The sequence below is a fragment of the Chiloscyllium punctatum genome, chromosome 7 (genome assembly GCF_047496795.1).
Source record: "Chiloscyllium punctatum isolate Juve2018m chromosome 7, sChiPun1.3, whole genome shotgun sequence".
In the NCBI taxonomy this organism is placed as follows: Eukaryota; Metazoa; Chordata; class Chondrichthyes; order Orectolobiformes; family Hemiscylliidae; genus Chiloscyllium; species Chiloscyllium punctatum.
In genome coordinates this window covers 61,522,192-61,545,026 of record NC_092745.1, presented here as the reverse complement: position 1 = coordinate 61,545,026, position 22,835 = coordinate 61,522,192, and the positions used below count along the sequence as shown (strand labels likewise).

The 22,835-nt window shown below is 41.8% G+C and overlaps 1 protein-coding gene across 1 annotated transcript in view; it reads left to right on the top strand.

Annotated features, from left to right (window-relative positions):
- The first annotated feature begins 1,561 nt into the window (after positions 1-1,561).
- fam151a (family with sequence similarity 151 member A) overlaps positions 1,562-22,835 on the top strand; it is a 36,809-nt gene continuing 15,535 nt past the window's right edge. The window contains exons 1-4 of the mRNA XM_072573757.1: positions 1,562-1,774; positions 12,689-12,841; positions 15,325-15,474; positions 17,697-17,859. Of these exons, the coding sequence (XP_072429858.1) occupies positions 1,609-1,774; positions 12,689-12,841; positions 15,325-15,474; positions 17,697-17,859 (632 nt within the window). The 5' untranslated portion in view covers positions 1,562-1,608. The remainder of the gene's footprint in view (positions 1,775-12,688; positions 12,842-15,324; positions 15,475-17,696; positions 17,860-22,835) is intronic.

Genomic DNA, 22,835 nt, shown 5'->3' with positions numbered 1-22,835 from the left:
GATCAGATTGATTGGCCACGCTAAATTGCCTGTAGTGTTAGGTGCATTAGTCAGAGAGAGATGGGTCTGGCTGGGTTACTCTTTGGAGGGTCGGTGTGGACTTGTTGGGCCAAAGGGCCTGTTTCCACACTGTATGGAATCTAATCTTCACCCTCGCTCTTGTGACCTGTGCTCCCATAAAAACCAGGTTCCCAGATACTTTTTTAACAACCTCATTAACCTGTCCCATCACTTTCAACGATTTCTGTACGTCTCACTTCCCACACCTCATATTGTGGGCAGCACGGTGGCACAGTGGTTAGCACTGCTGCCTCACAGCGCCAGAGACCCGGGTTCAATTCCCACCTCAGGCGACTCTCTGTGTGGAGTTCGCACATTCTCCCCGTGTCTGCGTGGGTTTCCTCCAGGTGCTCTGGTTTCCTCCCACAGTCCAAAGGTGTGGGAGGGTGATTTGGCCATTGTAAATTGCCCATAATGTTAGGTGCATTAGTCAGAGGGAAATGGGTTACTCTTCTACTGATTACTCTTCGGAGGGTCGGTGTGGACTTGTTGGGCTGAAGGGTCTGTTTCCACGCTGTAGGGAATCTAACCTTTTCTGAACCCTTGAAAGTTTCACAACATCTTTCTTAGCAACAATGACAAGGCTAGGTTGCAGAGATTTATTAGAATGGTCACAGAGCTGGTGGGCAAGAGGAAAGGATTTGAGATTTTTTTTGTTTCAAGGAAAGAAAACTAAAAGATAATTTTTAAAAAGGTGTTTGAAACGATTAAAGGTTTTGATAAATGAGGACAGATTGTTTCTACTGGTGAGATGGTTCAGAACCAAAGGACACAGATGTAGGTTTCTGTTCAGCTGTTGACCACTTTCAAGAGTTAGATTGTTAGATTTTTGGACATTTTAAGAAAATAAAGGGATAGAACCGGAAAGCAGACTGGAGGTAGACTCTATCCTGCGATCTTACTCAGGAGTTATGGTGCACTGATTCTTGTGCTCCCTGGCAATATGGAACCACGGGAGAAATGAGGGGAGACAGTGTTGTTAGGTTGCTTCATGATATAGCAGGTTCTATATTAACCTTCAAGAGAGACGTGGTTGTATATTCGGAAATGCACGGGACTGTGGGAAGGAACTGGGGCATTGGGATGCATTGGAGATGCACTTTGAAGAGTTAGCACAGGCGTGAAGGGCCAAATGACCTTTTTCCAGAAAAGCGGGTTTCTTCATCAGACAGTACAGAGTTTGACACTGTCTGCTCCACTCAGCAGCAACTTGTCCGGTTTGAAACCGAGTGGAAAAGTCCAACCAGTGTCAATACCGCTCTCTGCTTTTGTCTGGGGCGCCGTGGAATTGGCTGTATTTCATCCCATATCAAATAGTTTCTAAACTTAGTTCCCTTAGCGTCTACACTTTTGAGACACTGTGTGGTTCCTCTAATTTTAGAGTTGTGATGTGTGTGAGGCGGTTGATTCTGTCATGATCAGGGTGCTCTTTGCCTGGGAAGCAGGAACTGGGCGGCTCTGAGGGGAGGGAGCAGGTTGAGCTCCTCCCAGGCCTTTGGGAAAACCCTGAGGGGGAAGCGGAGGGGGAGCAGAGAGGCCGGAGCCGCGATGCTGGAGCTGGTACCGGACCGAGAGTTTCTCTACAAGGATGGGAGGGACGGATTCTCCATCCGCCGGCGCTGGAAGCTGCTGGCCGGCCTTTTCTTCGCCTTGCTGGTCGCTGCTTACCTCGCCCTGGTGGGATACTTCGCCGTTTATAGGAACTTCTTCCCAGGTAAGAGCCTGACCTGCTGTGCTTTTCCAGCATCTGCAGTACCCACCTCCGCCCGAGAGGGAGGGACGGTGTAACCCCTTCCCCCAGAGCTCTGAGAGGGAGTCTTATGGCTCACGGCACAGGGATCAATGCTGCCACATCTGGCACTCTAACCCAGCGTGTCCGAGCTGTCAGCTCTCCACACAAGATAAACACACAGGCTGAGTGCCCCTTTCACAGAAACCTTCACTGTCTCGCATCTGCGCTGACACATCCACAAACTTGCTGTGCCACACACAGACCGTCACACACACAGAAACAGACCGGATCATAAAAACAACGAGGTATCCATCCAGTCTGCCTCATACATACACTGTCACACGCTGTCTCTCACCGCCAGCAACCTATCACTCTCAAGCACTTACAGGTTTGGATCATGCATAGAGCTGTCAGGACATATAGACATAGGCATCTTCTATATATATATATATCTACTGTATACATACACTGGTAAATGATCCAGGAGTACTCAAATTGCATTTATTATGATTGCTGGGTGTCCTTGTTAAACATGTTTTATAAATTAAACATTTACAACATGCTTTATTTTCTCAAAGATAATATAGAGGGTGTTTTTCAGTTTAGCTGCGGCTCTGTTGCTGTCCTGTCTCTGAGTCAGAAGGTTATAGGATGAGTCCCATTTCAGGACCTTAGCACAGGGATCAACATTGACACTCCATTGAGAAGTTTCCTCAACCAGTATCTTAAAAACAAATTATTCTGGATTTAACATGTTGCTGCATGTAGGAACTTGCTGTACATACATGATCTGTTTCATTGACTGTATTACAATAATTATTGCAAATGAAAGCTTTTCTTTATACAAATGTTTGCTAGAAGAGGCTGCTGAGGTGGTTCTGTGGATTTGTAGCTAATTACAATTTACAGACATTAATATTCATTCCAGAGATGGGCTGGAACGATTACAAAATAATTAACAAACTGAAGCCGTCAGCTCTCTCCTATCTCTTGTGTTGAGCTTTAGTTCTACACGCAGAAGGCATTCAGTAATATTCACCCATGTGGTGGTTTTCTGTTTTCATGCTTGAATTGTAAGTGTTGATAGTTATTCAACTGTGAAAGCTGTCACATTGTATTTGAACCTGGTCTGACCCTGTTATGAACACATTCTAACAGAGACTTGCTGGATTGTAACTGGGAGTGAGAGATTTGTCCATTTTTACTGAGTTTCTGGCCCAATAACAAATATAGAATCTTTACACTGTGATTAATAAAGCTAACTCTAACAGATGGGCATCTTTTGATTCTTTTACTCATTATTACACTCTCTTGAAGGATTTCTAATTAACTTCCAACTTGTCCATTACCCATTGTCTCTTTGGTACCTCTTCACTGCCTTTGTAACATACTGCAGCATTGTCCACAAGTTAGTATCAAGTCTCTGAATCCAGTGCATGGCAAACTCCAGCAGTACGCATTGAATCTGGCTTATGTAGCCCAAGAGTCCTGGGACCCACTGGAATTGTATCTGTGAGATAAAGAGCCTGTGTGACAACTCAAGATGGCACTCTGATTCCAACAGCATCTCAGGTGTAAACATATGTGTACTAAAATAGTGGAGATATTCAGTTGAAGTGGAAAATATCAGATGAGTGTAACACTGTGGTTTCAGTAACAAAAATAGGAATAGCTGGAATCAATCAGCGATTCAGCCACAACATCTATGAAGTGAACCCTTCATTAACGGCATTGGTGCAGGATTTATTTCTGAATCATTTTGCTTCCTCTTTTCTCCACAGTTGTTTTGTTCGCCTTGCTCAATTTTTTTCAACACTGTGATCTCTCTGACCTATACTTCTGCTTTTTTATCCCAGTGATAACATGTCCCATAATCATTCAAACCACAATAGAAAAATGTGATTGCTCAGATATCCTAGAATCAATTAAAACAAAATGGACAACAGTGCATATTCAAAATGAACAACACTAAGTCTGGGAATATAAGACTAGAAATTATTCTTCAGTTGTATAGAGTTTTGGTCAGGCCCCATTTGGAGCATTTCTCTCAGTTTAGGAACTATGCCTCAGGAAGGATATATCGAATTTGGAGGGAGATTCACCAAAATAATCTGAGGGTCTGGAAGATTAAATTATGCAGATTGTATGAATTGGGTATGTATTCCTTGAAATTTAGAATGTTACAGAACAATTTAGTTTGCATGTTCAAATCATAAAGTGACTTGATGAGGTTAAATTGAAGATTTGCATGAATGTAGCACTTTTCATGACCACAAGATCTTGCAAAGTATTTTATAGCCACTGAAGTACTTTTGAAGTGTAATTATTCTTATAATGTAGGAAACGTAACAGCTAATTTGTGCACAACAAGCTCCTACAAATAGCAATGTGTTAATTTGTGATGCCAATCAATATTGGACAACTTTTAGCCAGGACACCAGAGATACCCCCCCTGCATTTTATGCAATATAGGATAAAATGTTTACATCTTCCACACCCTTTGGCAGGGGATCAAAAAGAAGGAGGCAACCATCAGGAATGAAATCAGAAACCACAGTTTGTTCCAAAACATAGTGACAACTGAACTATTTTCTCCAAAAAGCTGTGGGTGCGAGGATATTGTAGCTTTCAGAGCTGAAATAGACGGGGCTGTATTGGATAAGTGTACCAGGATCTACGATAGGTAAATGATGTTGGGGTACAAATCGATCATGATTTAACAGAATGGTGGGATAGGCTCACAGGTCCGAATAGCTACTCCTTCCCTTCCATTCTCGCTGCATTTTATGAAGCAGATTCTCACAGCAATGTGCTGCTATCACTGTGCACTTTGCTGGAAGTCTCAGATAGAGACTATCACATAGGCTTTGTGCAAAAATGTAACCTTTTTGATCCATAGAATGAACATATAGCCAAATTCTAATATAATCACCTCCCAGATCCAATCCCATTGCTAAAAATTTAGGTTTAGTTGTGATGCTGGCAGTGTTTGAGCAATGCACTGACAATGCCTTTTCAAATTCACTTATAAAGAGTGCACTCACATGTCCTCCCATCCACAGCCTTTTGGGCTGCAGATTCCTATGGAATCATAACTCCACGAGAAGCAGCACATTCACTGAGAACTTGGAGGAGAATTGATGGGGGAGGGGGTGGGCAAGTTAAGCACCATGCACATCGAGTAGGCAATGTCATTCCTCACATTGACTCAGCACTATTTCAGTATATTAAAGATGGTGAGAAAGTTCAAAGCTGTGATAGTAATATGATGTAGATACACTAGAGGAAATTCCAGTCTGTAGCTGTTTGTTGAGGTATTCTGTAAAATAGGAGGAGAAAGTGAGGACTGCAGATGCTGGAGATCAGAGCTGAAAATGTCCTGCTGCGCTTTTCCAGCAACACATTTTCAATTCTGTAAATTAGCCAAATGTTAAATAATTGATAATATTCTATCAAATCCAATTATTGTATTATCATCAAAACATCCAGCACAAAAGAAGGTAATTTAGACTATTGTGTCTGGTTAATCTCTCTCCCCTACTCTTTCCCATAGCTCAAATTCATTTTGATAAAGTCCAGTGAGTGGCCCATGAATAGAATATTAGTAACTGATGTCATTCCCGTCTTTATGTTCACATTCAAGCTTTAAATTGTTCCCTGTTTAACATTTTTTACATCAAATGTATACTTAAATTGCTTAACTTCAATCTAAAGGTATTAATTACAGATTCAACCAGGCCAATCAATATCAGAATTAAAACTTCAATCATTAAATTAGAATTAAAAATTAAAACTCAGTATTCAATGAAGTGCAATACCTGTGAGACATCAACAATTACACACATGCATTTATGTAGAATCTTTATCATTATAAATATTATCAGGACTGTAATCTAGTCAGATTTGACACCAAGCCACATAGGATGATATTAGGATAGGCTTGGTCCAAGAGAGAAGTTGAAAGCAGCAGCTTAGAGAAAGAGAGTATATACAAAGATTAGTGAAAGAATTCCTGAGTTTAGGAGCAAAGTTCAGCTGTCAATTGTTTAGTGAAGAAAATTGGGATATACAAATGGCCAGAATTGAAGAAGCACAGAAATCTGAAAGGGTTGTAGAGTTTTAGGAGGCTGCAGAGTTTGGGAAAAGCGAGGAGGGATTTGAAAACAAGGATGAGAATTTCAAACAGGAAGCAGACACAAATCTGTATTACTGCCATTATTTCATTTCCCTACAACTGCAGGATATGGTCTACGCCACTGAAGGCTTAACTATTAGTGATTACAGTAGAGATAAATTGAGTCTTAATAATAATTTACAGAATTTAGTCTGTCATAGATATAACCTAATTGTAAACTTCAAGATAGATTGTCATTTTATATTCATGTTATTGTAGGGATTATGTGAGTTTTAAGTTCAAAGTCTACATTCAGTGTATTATTAGTAAGCCGTAATTTTAAGACATTGTCGATTGTAAACATAAATACACATGTCCTGTCCTTAAGTAGCAAACTGATCATACATTCAGACACTGCTGTTCTTCTTAGTGACACTTTCAGGGACTACTGAGTGATATATCAGTGACAAACTGCTGTCACATCAGTTTTCTTCAACATTCATTCTTCTTGACATAGTTAAAGTGACACTTACTTTAAGGTACTCAAATGACTGTGCACAGTGATTTCTTTACTTTAAACTTAAGCTACAAGCATTTGATGTTCTCAGTGTTTATAGATATTTATTAATCACCCTGCTAAGAAATGTTAATACACACCTCTGAAGCAGGTGGGACTTGAACCCATGCCTCTGGTCCAGAGGTAGGACCACTACCACTGTACCACGGAGCCCTATATCAATATTTATATATTTAACAGGTGCTGCACAATGAGCACCCAGAGTCTGACATAAAAACCTTAAAATGCCATGAAGGAAAATTCCCATTTCAGTCAAATAATCAATTGAAGGCCATATTGGTTACGTAAAACTTTTCTAATCACCCATTGTGGATCAGATTGGGCAGGGTTGATCTGGAATCCTTGTCCAGTTGGTGGTGGTGGTCACAGCACTGTGGGTCAGACCTGTCTTTAGATAGAGGACTAAAGAATAAGACAACCTTTTCTAATGTGTTGTTCAATACATAATCAGAAGTCACACGACACCAGTTTATAGTCCAACAGGTTTATTTGAAATCACAAGCCTTTGGAGCGCAGCCCCTTTGTCAGGTGTAGTGAGAGAGAAGAGCACACAGACACAGAACTTATAGGCAGAGGGATCAAGGGCAGTGAGATCCAAAAGATTATACAGCTGGTGTGAGTGGAGTGTCAGATAATAAATCGCTGTGGATGACCAAGAGTGTTAGTCAGCGTGAGTAAAGTCAAGAGTGTGGTGCAGGAAAAGCACAGCAGGTCAGGCAGCATCCGAGGAGCAGGAAAATTGACGTTTTGGGCAAAAACGCTTCATTAGGATTCCCAAAACATCTATTTTCCTGCTCCTTGGATGCTGCCTGACCTGCTGTGCTTTTCCAGCACCACACGCTTGACTCTAATCTCCAGCATCTGCTGGGGTCACATATAGCACGACATGAACCCAAGATCTTCATGGGCATAAAACTTGGCTATCAGTTTCTGCTTGAGCTGAAAATGTGTTGCTGGAAAAGCACAGCAGGTCAGGCAGCATCCTATCAGTTTCTGCTTGGTGATTCTGCATTGTTGTGTATCTCAAAGGCCACTTTTTTGAGGACATTTACCTGAAGATCGGAGAATGAATGTCCTTGACCGGTGAAGTGTTCCCTGACTAGGAGGGAACATCCCTGTGTGGTGATTGTTGCGCAGTGCCCATTCATCCATTGTTATAGTGTATGCTCGGTCTTGCCAATATACGATGCCTTGGGGCATCCTTTCCTGCAGTGTATGAGGTAGACAATATTGGCCAAGTCACACAAGTATCTGCTGGGTTGGCAGTATCCATGTCAATGATCTGACATGCCTTGCAGAGGTTGCTGCGGTAGGGTTGTGTGGGGTTGTGATCTGTTTAAGGTTTGGTGGTTGTTTGAAGGCAAGAAGTGGGCACGTAAGGATGATCTTGGCAAGATGATCATTGTCATCGATGACATGTTGAAGGCTGCAAAGAACATGCTGTAGTCTCTCGCTCCATTTTTAATCATTTAATTGGACTATAGAATACCCCTTCACTTGTGACACTTTACTCACACCGTCTGACACTCTCGGTCACCTACAGAGACTAATTATTCGACACTCCACTCACACCAATTGTACGATCTTTTGATCTCTCTGCCTATTAACTCTGTGTCTTTGTGCTCTTCTCTATCACTACCTCTGACAGATGGGCTGCACTCTGAAAGCTTGTGATTTCAAATAAACCTGTTGGACTATAACCTAGTGTCATGTGACTTCTGACTTTGTCCACCCAGTCCAACACTGGCACCTCCACATCATCTCAATACACGAGCAATACTGTGAAAATGTCCTGCTGTGGGAAACATTGCAGGTTAGTGTGTTCTGCAGGGAATGGGTATCACAACAAGTGAAGAATGTCATCAATGACAGAGCTGTTGAATCATACATTTTAAAGACTTAAAAGCACATGGGCCAAAAAAGAACAATCTCCTTGCCGTGATCTGCATTACAGCTGCCTTAACGGAACCATCGTTTCAAACTCTTCCTGCCCAACTAAACTGATGTCTTCCTACCTTGTCTCAATTATTTCTCCCCTTGTCCAGTCTTTCCCCATCTACCTCTGTGACTGTACTGATGCCCTCTGTCACTTTGGAAATTTTCCAAAATTTTGGTCCTAACCATCTCCTCTTCAGCATGGCTGTCCAGCCGCTATCCACCTCCATCCTCCACCATGTTAGTCTGAGGGCCAATTGGGTGACCACCTCACAAAACAGTCCCTTCAGTATGTAAACTTCCAGCTACCCGCCTTGTATGTCAGTCCTGTTGCATCGATCCAATGAAGAGCAATACAAGATTGACAGACAGCACGTCATCATTGCTTTAGAACTTTATGGTCTTCCAGACTCAACCCTGAGTTCGAACATTTCAGACCAATTCGTCTTAGTTTTTCTTTCAGTCAGTAGGCACATATTTGGTTTCTTTGTTTCTTTTCTCCCACCATCACCATTCCCTTTGGCCCTGAAAGACCAACTATTCCGCCATTTATTTGCCCTGTCTTCCTTCCTATCACAGACTTTCCTCTGCCCTTGTCCCACCCATACCTTGCGCAAAATCACGAACATGTTGCAGCTCTATGAAAAATCATTGACCTGAAGCATTGATTCAGTTTCCTTTCCACAGGTGCAGAGTATTTCCATCTATTTTCCATTTTACTTTGAAGATGAAGAACCGTCTGTTTCATTTCATTTGACTAATTTAGTAAACCACCATCTTTTCTGTGTATTAAAGCTGCTTGAGAGAGTGAATCCCCTTTTTCACTACAGCTATAGGATTTGGAACATGAAATTCTCATTGCCTAGATAAGAAATTACTGGACAGGACATTAATCTAAGTTACTTCCTTCAGCGGTGAAAGCTTGTTCCATTGATGTGTGAATGTGTTGTTCTCATGTCTGCCTAGCCACAGCCTTTGCTGTGCAATTGAAAGGATTGATATTTGGCACTATTTTCCCACAATTGTCCAAAACTACCTAGAAATGTAATAATCCTGGCTTAAAGCTGCCTGTATATAATGGATAAGAAACTGAATCTAACCATGTTAAAACATTATGAGCTTTAAAATAAATCAATTGGAGCAACATTTTGCCACAGGAAATCTGGTGAAAAAGTTTGTAATTGATCAATTTTAGTTTTGCCCAGTAGTGGATCACTCAGGCCTAAGTTCATGTTTGAGAGTTCTTTGCCCAGTGAGTTCCTGAGGCTGGTGTTTACACTGCTGCTGATAATCCTTCAACATTAGGAGTCCAAACAATCGGTACACAAAATACATCTATAAAAACACATTAGGACTACACAATGTGCATGGGAAAGAAATCCAGAAATTGTCGTGTGTTATTGTTATTTGTTAGCCCCTTTCCTGCTTTCAGTACTCTTTACTGAGATAATTTCCTTCATAGAGTGAGAGTCATAGAGATGTACAGCACGGAAACAGAGCCTTCACTCCAACTCGTCCATGCTGAGCAGATATCCTAAAGTAATCTAGTCCCATTTGTGAGCACTTTGGTCCATAACCATCTAAACTCCTCCTATTCATATACCCATCCAGATGCCTTTTAGATGTTGTTATTGTACCAGCCTCCACTACTTCCTCTGGCAGCTCATTTCATACACACTACCCGCTGTGTGAAGAAGTTGCCCCTTGGTCCCTTTAAAATCTTTCCCTCTCTCACCCTAAACCTATGCCCTCTAGTTTTTGACTCCACCACCCCAGGGACAAGACCCTGTCTATTTACCCTATCCATCCCCCTCATGATTTTATAAACCTCTGTAGGATCACCCCTCAGCCTCTGATGCTCCAGGGAAAACACCTCCAGCCTATTCAGCCTCTGACTATAGCTCAAACCTTCCAATCTTGGCAACATCCTTGAAAATCATTTCTTAACATTTTCATGTTTCACAACTTCCTTCCTATAGGAAGGAGATGAGAATTGCACACAATATTTCAAAAGTGGCCTAACCAATGTCTGCAGCATGAACTCCCAACTCCTATACTTACTGATCTGACCAATAAAGGAAAGCATACCAAATGCTGCCTTCACTATGCTATCTAACTACGTCTCCACTTTCAAGGAACCATGAACCTGCATTCCAAGGTCTCTTTATTGAGCAACTCTCCACAGGTCCTTACTATTAAGTGTATAAGTCTTGCCCTAATTTGCCTTTCCAAAATACAGCACCTTACATTTATCTAAATTAAACTCCACCTGCCACTCCTCGGAAGATCTGCACAATTTGCTGCTTTTGCACTGTCTGGACTCCATGTCAAAAACTGATAAGATGTAGATTTCAAAACGAACCTTGTCTATAGGTTGAGCCAATAAAGGATGCTATCAGTGTGTAGATATTGTTTATAGATGGCAATGTGAAATGATCCTGCAGAATTGGAGGCTGCCTGCCTTTTAATTAGATAGCTGTGACCAAACGTTGCAATTCAAAACCTCTCCCTGTATCATCTTATTTTATGTTGCACTCAGACTCAGTCACGCAGCTCCATAATTGCTTGTAATTATCTTCATTACAGACACCACAGAGCTCTGAGAACCGACAGTGCCTTTTACTGATGAATTCTCTGAAGCACTAGAAACGTTAATGATAATGTTGGATGATTTACAGATTTGGGCAGAGTGTTGTTGATTGAGACACTCCCTGTTTGAAAGTCACCTCAATTACTCACTGCAGACACTATTCTGCTTTCATCAAGATCTGGCTTTTCCCCCAACACACCCGTCTCCCCAGACAAGTTACCACCAACCCCCCCCACCCCCCCAACCCCGCCCCGGCCCTTTTAATTCTTCGTTGCTTCTGACGATGGTGAATGATCTATGGGAATGGGTCTGGGTGGTTGGTGTGGGGAGCTACTGTGGGGTGGGAATTGGTGAAAAATCCAGCATTGCTGGTTGTCCCGTCCTCTATTTGAAGGTTATTCCACTCACTTTGGCTTTGAGTGCAGGCTGGTTGTTCAACAATGGAGGGCATCATGGCAGAACCTCATGATTTGCTTACCCAGTGTGTGAACACAGATATTGTCCAGCAAAGATTATAATATGATGGCTTCAGCTAGATTTAGTGAAGTTAAATGCTAGGAATGTCAGATAACCCAGCACAGACCATAAAGATCACACCCGAGATTTCACTGGTCTCTGTAATCCACAAATATGTTTATCCGCTGAACATAGGCTGTTGCTTTTAAGTTTGCAGTTGACATTGAATCATGTGGTTTCTACTGTACTTATTTTTTCCAACTAATTGCATGGCAAAAGGAGCCAGTGGGCAGAAGTCCCCAGACCCTTCTTATGTTTCTGGTCACAGTGTCTCTGATTCATTTGTCTACTTTGAGCTTCTCCTAGATCAGATCCGGAAGCCGAGAAGTCTGAAACAGAACCTTTCAAACTCTACTGTCTTTGTGAGTTGTATGAACTTGCACATTGGTGATCTGGGGGCCACACATAAACTTTTGAGCCATTGAAACCCTTGTGAAGTGTAGTCACTATTTAATATAGGAAGCGAAGCAGTCTATTCACACTCAGCAAGCTCTCACGAAAGACAATGATGATAAACAGCTAAGTTATTTTAGTAATGCTAATTGAGGAATAAATATTGGACAGAACTCTGGAGAACGCCTTTTCTCTTTTAAATTTGTAGGGGTACACATACATGCTTAAATCCAGAGCTTAGTGGAGCATGTTAACATAGCATAAGGGAACATTGGGTGTGTACAAAATGCTGGGAAACTTCCTGCTGCTTGTGCAGCTAGGACCACATTAACAGCAGGGCTTTGGTTGCATGTTTAGATTGATTCACGAAGAACAAACACCAATTAATAGTGAGTGGAATGGTTCTGTAGCTCTCATTAATAAGCTAGGCTGACTTGTCAATTATCAGTTCACACTATGGGACATATTGGAATTAGAATGATAAGATAATAAGGGCAGGTTGGGTGGGGAGGGTGTTAGCTGAATACCACTGCAATTTTAGAATATTTTGGCATACGCTTGATTTCCAAATCTGTTTCACTTGCATCGTACCATTCAATCAGATTTGACTGTGATTGATATAGAAAAAAAACCCCAGTCACTTGCATTAACACTTTGTATGTCACAATGCAATAAAATACTAAAAGTGTGTGAACCAAAAGGGTGAGAAGAACAACTTAATTAAAGTGATGACAAGTAAAATCTAAATAATATTCTTATTTGCAACTTCAGCCAAGGACTTTGATGGAGGTGGATCATTCAGTCCAGGTGGGGACCTACTGGAGTACTTACTTCAACAGGGAATGATTGACAGGAAGGATGGGCTGCTGGTTACATGGCATCATGCTGCAAATAGCAAGAGCGAAATGGAGGTGGCTTTGAAAGGTAAGTGCACAGAACAGCTGTTCTTCACAAATACATTCCTCTCTCTGCCCTTCCATTGTGCAGAGTATTCCTGGACAATTTGATCACTTGGATCTATATCGATTCTCCGAAGTTGTAAGTAATCAAGAAGGGAGAAGTTGAGCTGGTTTATCTTTCCTCTTGTCAGGTTGGCTCAGTTGATAGCACTCCTGTCTCTGTGTTAGAAAATTGTACACTCGAGCATGCTCCATGACTTAGGCTTATGATATGAACCTATCAGAGCACTGTGGAGCACTTGCTGTTAAAACAGTCTTATCGATTAGATTTGATGAATGTGAAGTGCACTGAGTCTCCAATGAGTGAGGTCTTCATTTCTGGTGTGAATGGGATAGCCTGCCCCAGGAATAACACCACCTCTTTAATCTCCATATATTGCACTTGAGACCATGTGGGATGCCCACCATTTTTCTGTATGCTCCAAAGGACATCACATCCCACACAATCATTTTTTAGGCTAAAATGATTGTTTTTAATTAAGGCATATTGCACAGAAGCAGCAAAATGCAGCAAGACAACCAAAATGAAGAAAGACTCATTTACTCCCAAGTCAAACAATTAGTCAAGCCTGGATTGGAAGCAGTTCAGAGAATTTTTTCTAGACTGATATCTGAAATGGGTGGGTTGTCTTGTGAGCAGAGGTTAGACAGGTGAGAGGTCTGTATTAGCTGGAGTTTAGAAGAGAAAGAAATGACTCAGTTGAATCTTATAAAGTCCTGACGGATCTTGAATAGGGTATATGTGGAGAGGATGTTTCCTGTTATGGGTGAGTCTAGAACTAGGCGTCACTGCTTAAAAATCAGGGGTTGCCTGTGCTTGTTTTAAAATAGAGATTAGGTTTAAAAAATTCTGAGTGGTCATCAGTTTTTGGAACTCTCTCCCTAAATGAAATGGGGGAAGCAGAGTCCTGGAATATTTTTAAAGCAGAGGTAGGTAGGTTCTTGATAATTAAGATGTTAAACGTTGTCAAGGGTAGGCAAGAATGTGGAGTTGAAGCTATAACCAAATCAGTCATGTCCTAATCAAATCGCAAATTAGCTCAAGGGGCTGAGTGGCATACTCTTATTCCTGATTCATAACCAATCAAGTTCAAAGCCCCAGAGTGCATTCTGTATATTATTTGATGAATGGCTGTTTACACTTCATTCCTGGCCTCCTGTCTACGAATTTCCAAACCATTTATAATGAGATTAACATCTGGGACAAAGCCACTTGCTTATCTATAGATGAAAGCTCCACCTGCTGTAACTGGAATCTGAACATTTGTCTCTATCTTGTAGCTCAGTAACACCAATTGGTTCTAAAATATATCTACCCTAGGTATATTAAAGCACACATAAAAAATGTAATGCAAACATTTTCCCCTGTTTAATGCAGGGTGAAACCTCTGCATTCATCACAGGCTGAGAATGGACAATTTTGTAAACTGGCTATTGGGAATAAAAGTCTGAACTGAAACTGTCCAAAACTATCCATGGACTTAAGGGAAAGATCAAGTCATATTAGAAGCTTAATATCAAAGGATCACCAGGTTAAACAGAAGCTGTATCCATTGATATTTTTAATCAACCTATTATGACACACCTCTGGAGCATTTAGGACTTAAACCAGGCCTCCTGGCTCAGAGTAGAAACACATTACTATAACCACATGACCCTTAGCCTGTATCCATAATGTCTACACATGGAACAATTTCAGCTGTCTCACTGTTATTAGTTTGCTGCAGTGAGTTGCCTTACAGAATGCAGGTGTAAGCCTAATGCTCTGCACCCTGCGAAATAGAGAGAGAATTTGTTGGAAACAATACACTCAAGAACTGTGGAGATTTTCTTGCTTTTATAAGTTCAGCTGAAGGGCTTCCTAAATGACCAGTATTCGTGTCAATGATGTTCTGGGACTGTAGCTACCTCTTCTGCGGAACAAGGAGGAAAGAATTCCCGTTGTTGAAGATGACAGACCTGATGGATAAGTATTTCAACCAAAATAAACCGTATGGACCATTGGGCTCGAGTTCAACAACCCGAATGTGTTAGGTACCTGTTCATAGGTGGATCAACAAGTAGGATTACTGCATAATATCTCAGAATTTCTGTGTAGAAATTCCTCCTCAGACAAAAGAACTCCTGGCAGGACAGACATGATTAGAGGTGAGATTCTGCAGGCTGTCAACTAAAAATAACAAAGCCAGCACTCTGAGGCACAGTATGTTAAATTGGTCAACTGCGCTGTGAAATGTGTCCAGAAACAAGCTCAGAGAGAGGGGCTTCCTTCATGCATATCTCAGTTGACCCGCCCCTCACCAATCTAGCAGCAAGTCAGTGTCCATAAAGATTTCAGTGAATTGTACCAACCCGCTTTGGCCTACTTTGAACAACGAGTGGAGAAAGCCATAGAGAAAGAATGAGGCATGTTTTCACAGCCTGATTATTGTGAATGTGTGTTCCCAGGCAGTGCAATGGTACTGGAAGCAGATGTCAATATTGAAGGACTCGACACTCAAAACGAGACTGGTACCCCCATCATGGCTCACCCACCCAGTATCTACAGTGACAATACCTTGCAGGAATGGCTGGATGCAGTCATCAGATCCAAGAAAGGTAATAGTTACCTGATCAAAAATTCATTCTGAACAATAGATCTTTCTCCTTTCCAAACCTAACTACTGCTGAAGCCGTTAGAAATTTATTACCGCTGGATTTAAATGTTCTCACTCGTATCTGGCTGACCTCCCTAGTTCTTCAGGTCATTCAAAATTCTACTGTCCATGTTCTAACTCATATAAGATCTCAAGTATCTGTCTTCCCTGCACTTGCTGACCTGCACTGGTTCCTGCTACAGCAGTGCCTCCATTTAAAAATATTCATTTTGTTTTCAAATCCATCAATGCCATCAGCTTCTCTATCTCTTCTTCTCCAGCATTCTCGATTTTAATCACTTAGCCTCCTTTCAGTTGCCTAGACCCTAAATTCTGGAGTGATCTCCCCTACGCTGCTGCAAATCTCCAACTCTCTTTCCTTCTTGAAGATACTCCTGAAAACCCATCATTATGATCAAGATCTTGTTCATTGGTCTAATCTCTCCTTATGTGATTTGATATCAAATTTTTCTTGATAACACTTGGTTTACTTTATTACATTAACAAATGCAATTTGTCTTTATATTAACATCTGGTCTGTTCAACCTTTTAAAAAACATGTTTTATACCTTCTTCTGGATGAGTAAAATAAACCTGTTACTTGGAGGGAGAAAAATAATCAGAAGAGATGTGTGTTATCTTTGCCACAATAAAATCAAAACCTTAATAATGAGTGCCAACACCAGCTGTTTTTGTAAAGTTTGCTAAGAAAATGCCCCTATAATATCTCATACTGTTATATCTGAATACTACTCATGTTGGTGAAGTGGTCGTTAGGGTATGCCAAAGGGTAATAGACTGATAAAGAGTCAATGCCACAGTAAAATTGATTTGTGCCCAAAACTGGTGCCAACTCAATCCTGTGTGCCACTGGTGCTCAAGGGATTCTCTCTGTGCCCACCCTCCTGCTTGCTGTTTCTGTCAGTGCCCAATCCCTGTTTCTTCCCCCCCCACCTTTCACTGCTTCTGTCCCTCTCACTGCCATGGTTCCTTGATGCCAGGGATGGTGAGCAGTCAGCGAGAGTGTTGGTCACTGGGAGGGAGCCAGAGAGAGGACATGGCCAGAATGGACACATACTGAGAGAGGACAATGAACAGATTGTGACTCCAGCATTCAATATCATTGAATAAACTTGTAAATTCCTCAGTTTATTCTCCTGTTCTTTTCTAAAGGCATCTTGCTCATGTCTGGTGAGTCATAGAATCCCTACAGTATGGAAACAGGCCATTTGGCCCAACAAGTCCACACTGACCTTCTGAAGAGTAACCCATCCAGACCCATTCCCCTACCCTAATACTCTCCATTTGCCCCTGACTAATGCACCTAATCTGCATATCCCTGAACACGATGGGCAATTTAGCATGGCTAATCCACCAAACTGGTGCGTCTTTGGATTGAGGGAGAAAACTAGAGCACCGAGAAGAAACACACGCAGACACAGGGAGAATGTGCAAACTCCACACTGCTCCATAAGTGTGCCCCCCAACTCGACATTTCCACTCTGCAGTCTTTGAGATACTAGGAAAGCATCACTAAATCTTTCTTTATTAGTCAATTCCACATACTTGGTTACAATTTGCATCTGTTCCATGACTCTTTACCACGTGTTGTGTATCTCTTTTTATATTGTATGGTGAATACTGACAGCTGCCCTGACTTCAACAGTACTGCTACATAATGAGAGGAGGTGCTATTGCAGCTCAGGGAGCAAGGGGATCCTCAGAAGATCTCTTTCCAAAGGCCTGTTGTGCTCGTAGTGTCTCCACTGATGGTTCTAATGGCTGATTGTGGCTGGATTGTAATTGCAACAGTGGGAGATCTAATGATCACCATTCATTCACCATTCACAGTGTGAACAGTATATTTTCTGGATGCAGTTGGAATGAATGCTACTCTTCCCATGTAGTCTAGCACAGCAGTGCAGGGCACACAACTAATCTATATGAACCTCTCACAACATCGGGGAAGGTCTTTGTTCTGAAATGAAGATTGTAACAATGATTTTCAGACACTGGCTTGTAGTGGTGGCTGTGCATGGACCCTCTATGGTGGATTACAGATAAGACCCACCAGAATATTGAATATGTGAGGTGCTCTAGAGATGGACACCATGGGGACAGGAAAGGGTTTCATGGTATTATCATAGGGTCTGAAAATGTAAAACAAATGTATTTTTCTCCCAGGTATCAAGCTGGATTTTAAAAGTATTGATGCGGTGAACCCTTCCCTGGATATCCTGGTAAAGAAATATAATGAAATTCATTTCAACCGGCCAGTCTGGCTAAATGCTGACATTCTGATTGGCCCAAATGTCCCAGGATTTATGCAGCCTGTCAATGCGTCCAGGTAACGTTAATCCCAGTGCTGAAAATTATCAAAAATACGAGCACAATAAACAGTCTTCATTTTAATTTCACATCCAACATGGGTCTTATCTCTGTTATATCCTGTTGGAATACTGCACCTTGCTGAGAAACCACACAGGAAATAACTGAATTTTCTTTTTTGCACGTAAATCTTTCCACTTGTAGATGTGATAAATTGGAGTTGCATGTTTTGACTTTTGACACTCTTCTGATTGTTGCTTGCTAGTATCATGTCTGTGTTGTGAACTCATATTGTGAGAGTGCTATTAACAGACACTGCGTGCTAGGGAGCACCAGGCTAGAATTGACTGGATTTCCATTTGTGGGTATATCCTGCCTGTACGGCACATAATGAACAATGAACTGACATCTTGTATGTACTATAATGGGTTCAGCATTAAAACTGAATGGTCACGTTTCCTGTAAACACTTACTGTCAGTACTGGTGGAGCATAGAAAGTGTGACATGGATCTATAGCCCAGCATGAATCATCACATCTCTTGAGGAAAAAAAAGATTATTTTTAATTCCCTTTCTTTATCCCTCCTGATGAAGTTCCTCCTTGCATTGCTCTGAACATGTTCTTCCAAGACCCAGTGCATCACTTAAATAATTTAAGGGCAATCCTTTAGCTTTAACTTTCCGCTTGGCAGACATTGAACTATTTCTGGCTACTCTCTCTGTCTTGTTAAAGTAACATTGAAAGAAAAATAATTTTCTGAAATTTCTGAAATCTTTTCTCATCAGATCTTTCAGTTGGTGAATAACAATTATGTAATGTAAGCACAACTGCAGTCCTGTCTCACATCACCAGCTTCTGTTTTCAGACACACAACTTCTGGCTGCCTAACCACAGCAGCCCCAGGAGAAACATAGACAGAGTCATTGCACTGATATAGAGGCACCATCTTTTGATCTGATGCCCACAGCCACCAGCTCAGGAGATGCCACAGCTCTTGCCATGATGGCAAGTTTAGGTTTGGATTATCACATGGTGAGCCAGCACACACTAATGTGTAAAAGGACGCTCATGACGTAGCTTGCAGGGCCATTGATTTTTGATGAGGTGAATAGCCACTTTCAGGCAGATTGTCCATAATACTGGGGCAATCCCAGAGCTTTGCTTGACAAGGGCTGGATTTTGAAGGTCTGTTTCAGATCTCTGTCTCATGACAGTTGCGCTCATATAATCATGAAACTGTTGCAGGTTGTGATTAAGCTGCTTGGACATCCAAATCTTTGGAGCACAATCCCCAGAGTCTTGTGATTTTATCTATAAAACGATTTGGCCATCTCAATGAATATTTGTGGTGTGGTTCTTGATGTTTTTCTTGGATTTATCTGATAAGAAAGACCATATGAGACATTTATTTGAAAAGTCTAAAGCCACACTGTGTCTCTAGAAGGATTTCCTTAACAACAGACATTAAGCTAATTGGGGGATGGTCCCTGTTGTGCACAGAGGAAATAGCTTGATCATTTCCACAGCATGATTGATAGCCTTTCTTGAAGGTAGTTACAATTTTTAGATCCCTAAAGTTGAGGAGAAATTAGTTTTCCTCTCAAATATACAATTTTACAAGAGGTTCTGCCTGTCTTTGAATGTTGCCAAAATAAAACCCACACCAACCCAGATCTTAGTGGGCGGCACGGTGGCACAATGGTTAGCACTGCTGCCTCACAGCACCAGAGACCCGGGTTCAATTCCCGCCTCAGGCAACTGACTGTGTGGAGTTTGCACATTCTCCCTGTGTCTGCGTAGGTTTCCTCTGGGTGCTCCGGTTTCCTCCCATAGTCCAAAGATGTGCGGGTCAGGTGAATTGGCCATGCTAAATTTCCCATAGTGTTAGGTGAAGGGGTAAATGTAGGGGTATGGGTGGGTTGCGCTTTGGCAGGTCGGTGTGGACTTGTTGGGCTGAAGGGTCTGTTTCCACACTGTAATGGTCAACTAAATATTCCACCTTGCGTACATGGCGGAGGAAAGATGCTGGAATATGATGAGCGTTTCACTATGAAAGGACATGGCTAACGAGGGAAGTCAGGGACAGCATAAAAGCAAAAGCATACAATGTGATGAAGATTAGTGGGAAGCTAGAGGATTGGAAAGTCTTTAAAATCAGCAGAAATACAACTAAAAAAGAAATATGTGGGAAGAAAATGAGATATGAGAGGAAGCTAGCTAGTAATACAAAAGAAGATTGCAAGAGTTTTATTTTAGATATCTAAAAGGTAAGAGAGGGGCAAGAGTGGACCTTGGACTGAACTGAATCGGTACTTTGCATCAGTCATCATGGTGGAAAACACCAGCAGCAGACCAGAACTTCGAGAATGATGGGGCAGAGGAGAGAGGGGCAGACCATCACTAAGGAGGCAGTGCTGGGGCAGCTGAAAGGTCTGAAGGTGGATAAATCAGCTGTACCAGATGGACTACACTCCAAGGTTAACTACACCTCAAGATTCCTGAAGAAGGGCTCATGCCCGAAATGTCGATTGTCCTGCTCCTTGGATGCTGCCTGACCTGCTGCGCTTTTCCAGCAACACATTTTCAGCTCTGATCTCCAGCGTCTGCAGTCCTCACTTTCTCCTACACCTCAAGATTCCAAAGGAGATAGTGGAGGCACTGGTGGTGACATTTCAGGAATCACTGGAGTCAAGGGGGGTTGCAGAGGGCTGGTACGTGGCACTGTAACATTCCTGTTTAAGAAGAGAGAGAGTGAGGCAGAAGACAGGAAATTATAGGTCAATTAGCCTGACCTTGATTGTCGATAAGAATTTAGGGTCTATTATTAAGGATGAGATTTCAGAGTACTTGGAAGTGCATCAGGTTAAAATAGGCTGAATCAGCATGGCTTCGTCAAGAGGAGGTCATACCTGACAAATCTGTTAGAATTCTTTTGAGTGATAATCAGCAAATTAGACAAGGAGAGCCAATGGACCCTGGTCTATTTGGATTTCAAGAAGGCCTTTGATAAGGCGCTGCACAGGAGGCTGCTAAACAAGATAACAGCCAATGGTGATGGGGGTAAAGTATAATAGAGCAGCTAAATGGCCTAATTCTGCTCTTTTTTTTTGGTTTTACCTTGGCAGCAACCTCTTTCAGATGTCACGATAGATAAAGTAGTTGTTGTTTGTCACACTCCTGTACTGCCATGAGAATCTGGGCTACGTATCAGTAGCACCAGGAACACTAGGGAAGTTCCAGAAGCAATGCCTCTGGCACATCCTCCATACACAACCGGTGGACCATTGAAGAAATACAAGGGTCCTTCTTGAAGCTAATTGTCAAAGGTTTTTATAAAACTCGTGTAAAATCAACCTTGATGGACACCATGGCAAGATTGTTGTAAAGTGTTTTCCCCACAGAGTCCTGTTTTCTCAACTCTCAAATGGCCAATCTCACCCAGAGACACTGGGAACTTTCCTTGGAGCATGGCAGCATTACCTTTAATGACAGTAAAGGGCTTACTACTAGTCACTCAAAATGGTGACAACATGTCCAGCAAATTGCATTATGTTTCAACTTCAAAATGTCTGAATGAAGAGGCAGGATAGTGGAAGAGAAGGAATGAATTCTGAATTCCAGATTCTCTCCCTTATTAAACCTGCTCAGTCACATGAAGACTTGTGACAGAAACTTACAACCCTGAAATCGCACAATAAAATGCACAACTCAACCCCAACAAAATCAGGCAGGTTAGATTAGATTACATTACATTACAGTGTGGAAACAGGCCCTTCGGCCCAACAAGTCCACACTGACCCGCAACCCACCCATACTCCTACATTTACCCCTTACCTAACACTACAGGCAATTTAGCATGGCCAATTCACCTGACCTGCACATCTTTGGACTGTGGGTGGAAACCAGAGCACCCAGAGGAAACCCACGCAGACACAGGGAGAACATGCAAACTCCACACAGTCAGTCGCCTGAGGTGGGAATTGAACCCAGGTCTCTGGCGCTGTGAGGCAGCAGTGCTAACCACTGTGCCACCATGCTGCCCACCATTACTGTTCCATTAGAATTGATAGTGACTCTATTTTATACTTCAAATATACACAAAGTAGGACAACCATACATTTGTCCTAGTGATTCTACAGAATGCTAATCCCTGTCCGATATATTTATAGCTTTCTGATTTAAAGAAAACAATCTGGGTCTTAGAATAGAAATTACAGACTGGAGATGATTGAAAGGGTTTGGAAGATATCCACATAGAATAATTAATCCTAGGATGAAGGATAATCAGACAGTTAATAAAGATGTTTGGATCATAATCAATGAATGGATTTTGATCCAAGGATTTTGTCACTTTACTGAACTAAATAATTCAACAATAATAGGTGTCTTTGAGTATGAATCACAGACTTAATTTAACCTACAATAAAATGGGAAAATAACATTTTTAGGTGTAGAAGCAGGGCTTTTTCCTGAAACGCCGATTTTCCTGCTCCTCACTTGCTGCCTGACCTGCTGTGCTTTTCCAGCACCACTCTCATCTTGCATCGACCTTGTGGCTGAGTAATAGCTTGGATCACTGATTAGGAGCTACTTGTGTTTTAAACAGTATTTTCATGTTTCATATCGCTCCTCCTTTTGAACTATAATTTCTGATGATCCCAATCCTGCTCCTAGTGACACCTCCAAAAGAAATATTGATACGTTGCAATATTAGTGAAACTACGTAATATTTTGCCTGCTGTTTGCTGACAAAGGAATTAGATCTTAGACCATAAGACCATAAGACATAGGAGTGGAAGTAAGGCCATTCGGCCCATCGAGTCCACTCCGCCATTCAATCATGGCTGATGCGCATTTCAGCTCCACTTGCCAGCGTTCTCCCCGTAGCCCTTAATTCCTCTAGACAACAAGAACCTATCAATCTCGGCCTTGAAGACATTTAGCGTCCCGGCTTCCACTGCACTCCGTGGCAATGAATTCCACAGGCCCACCAC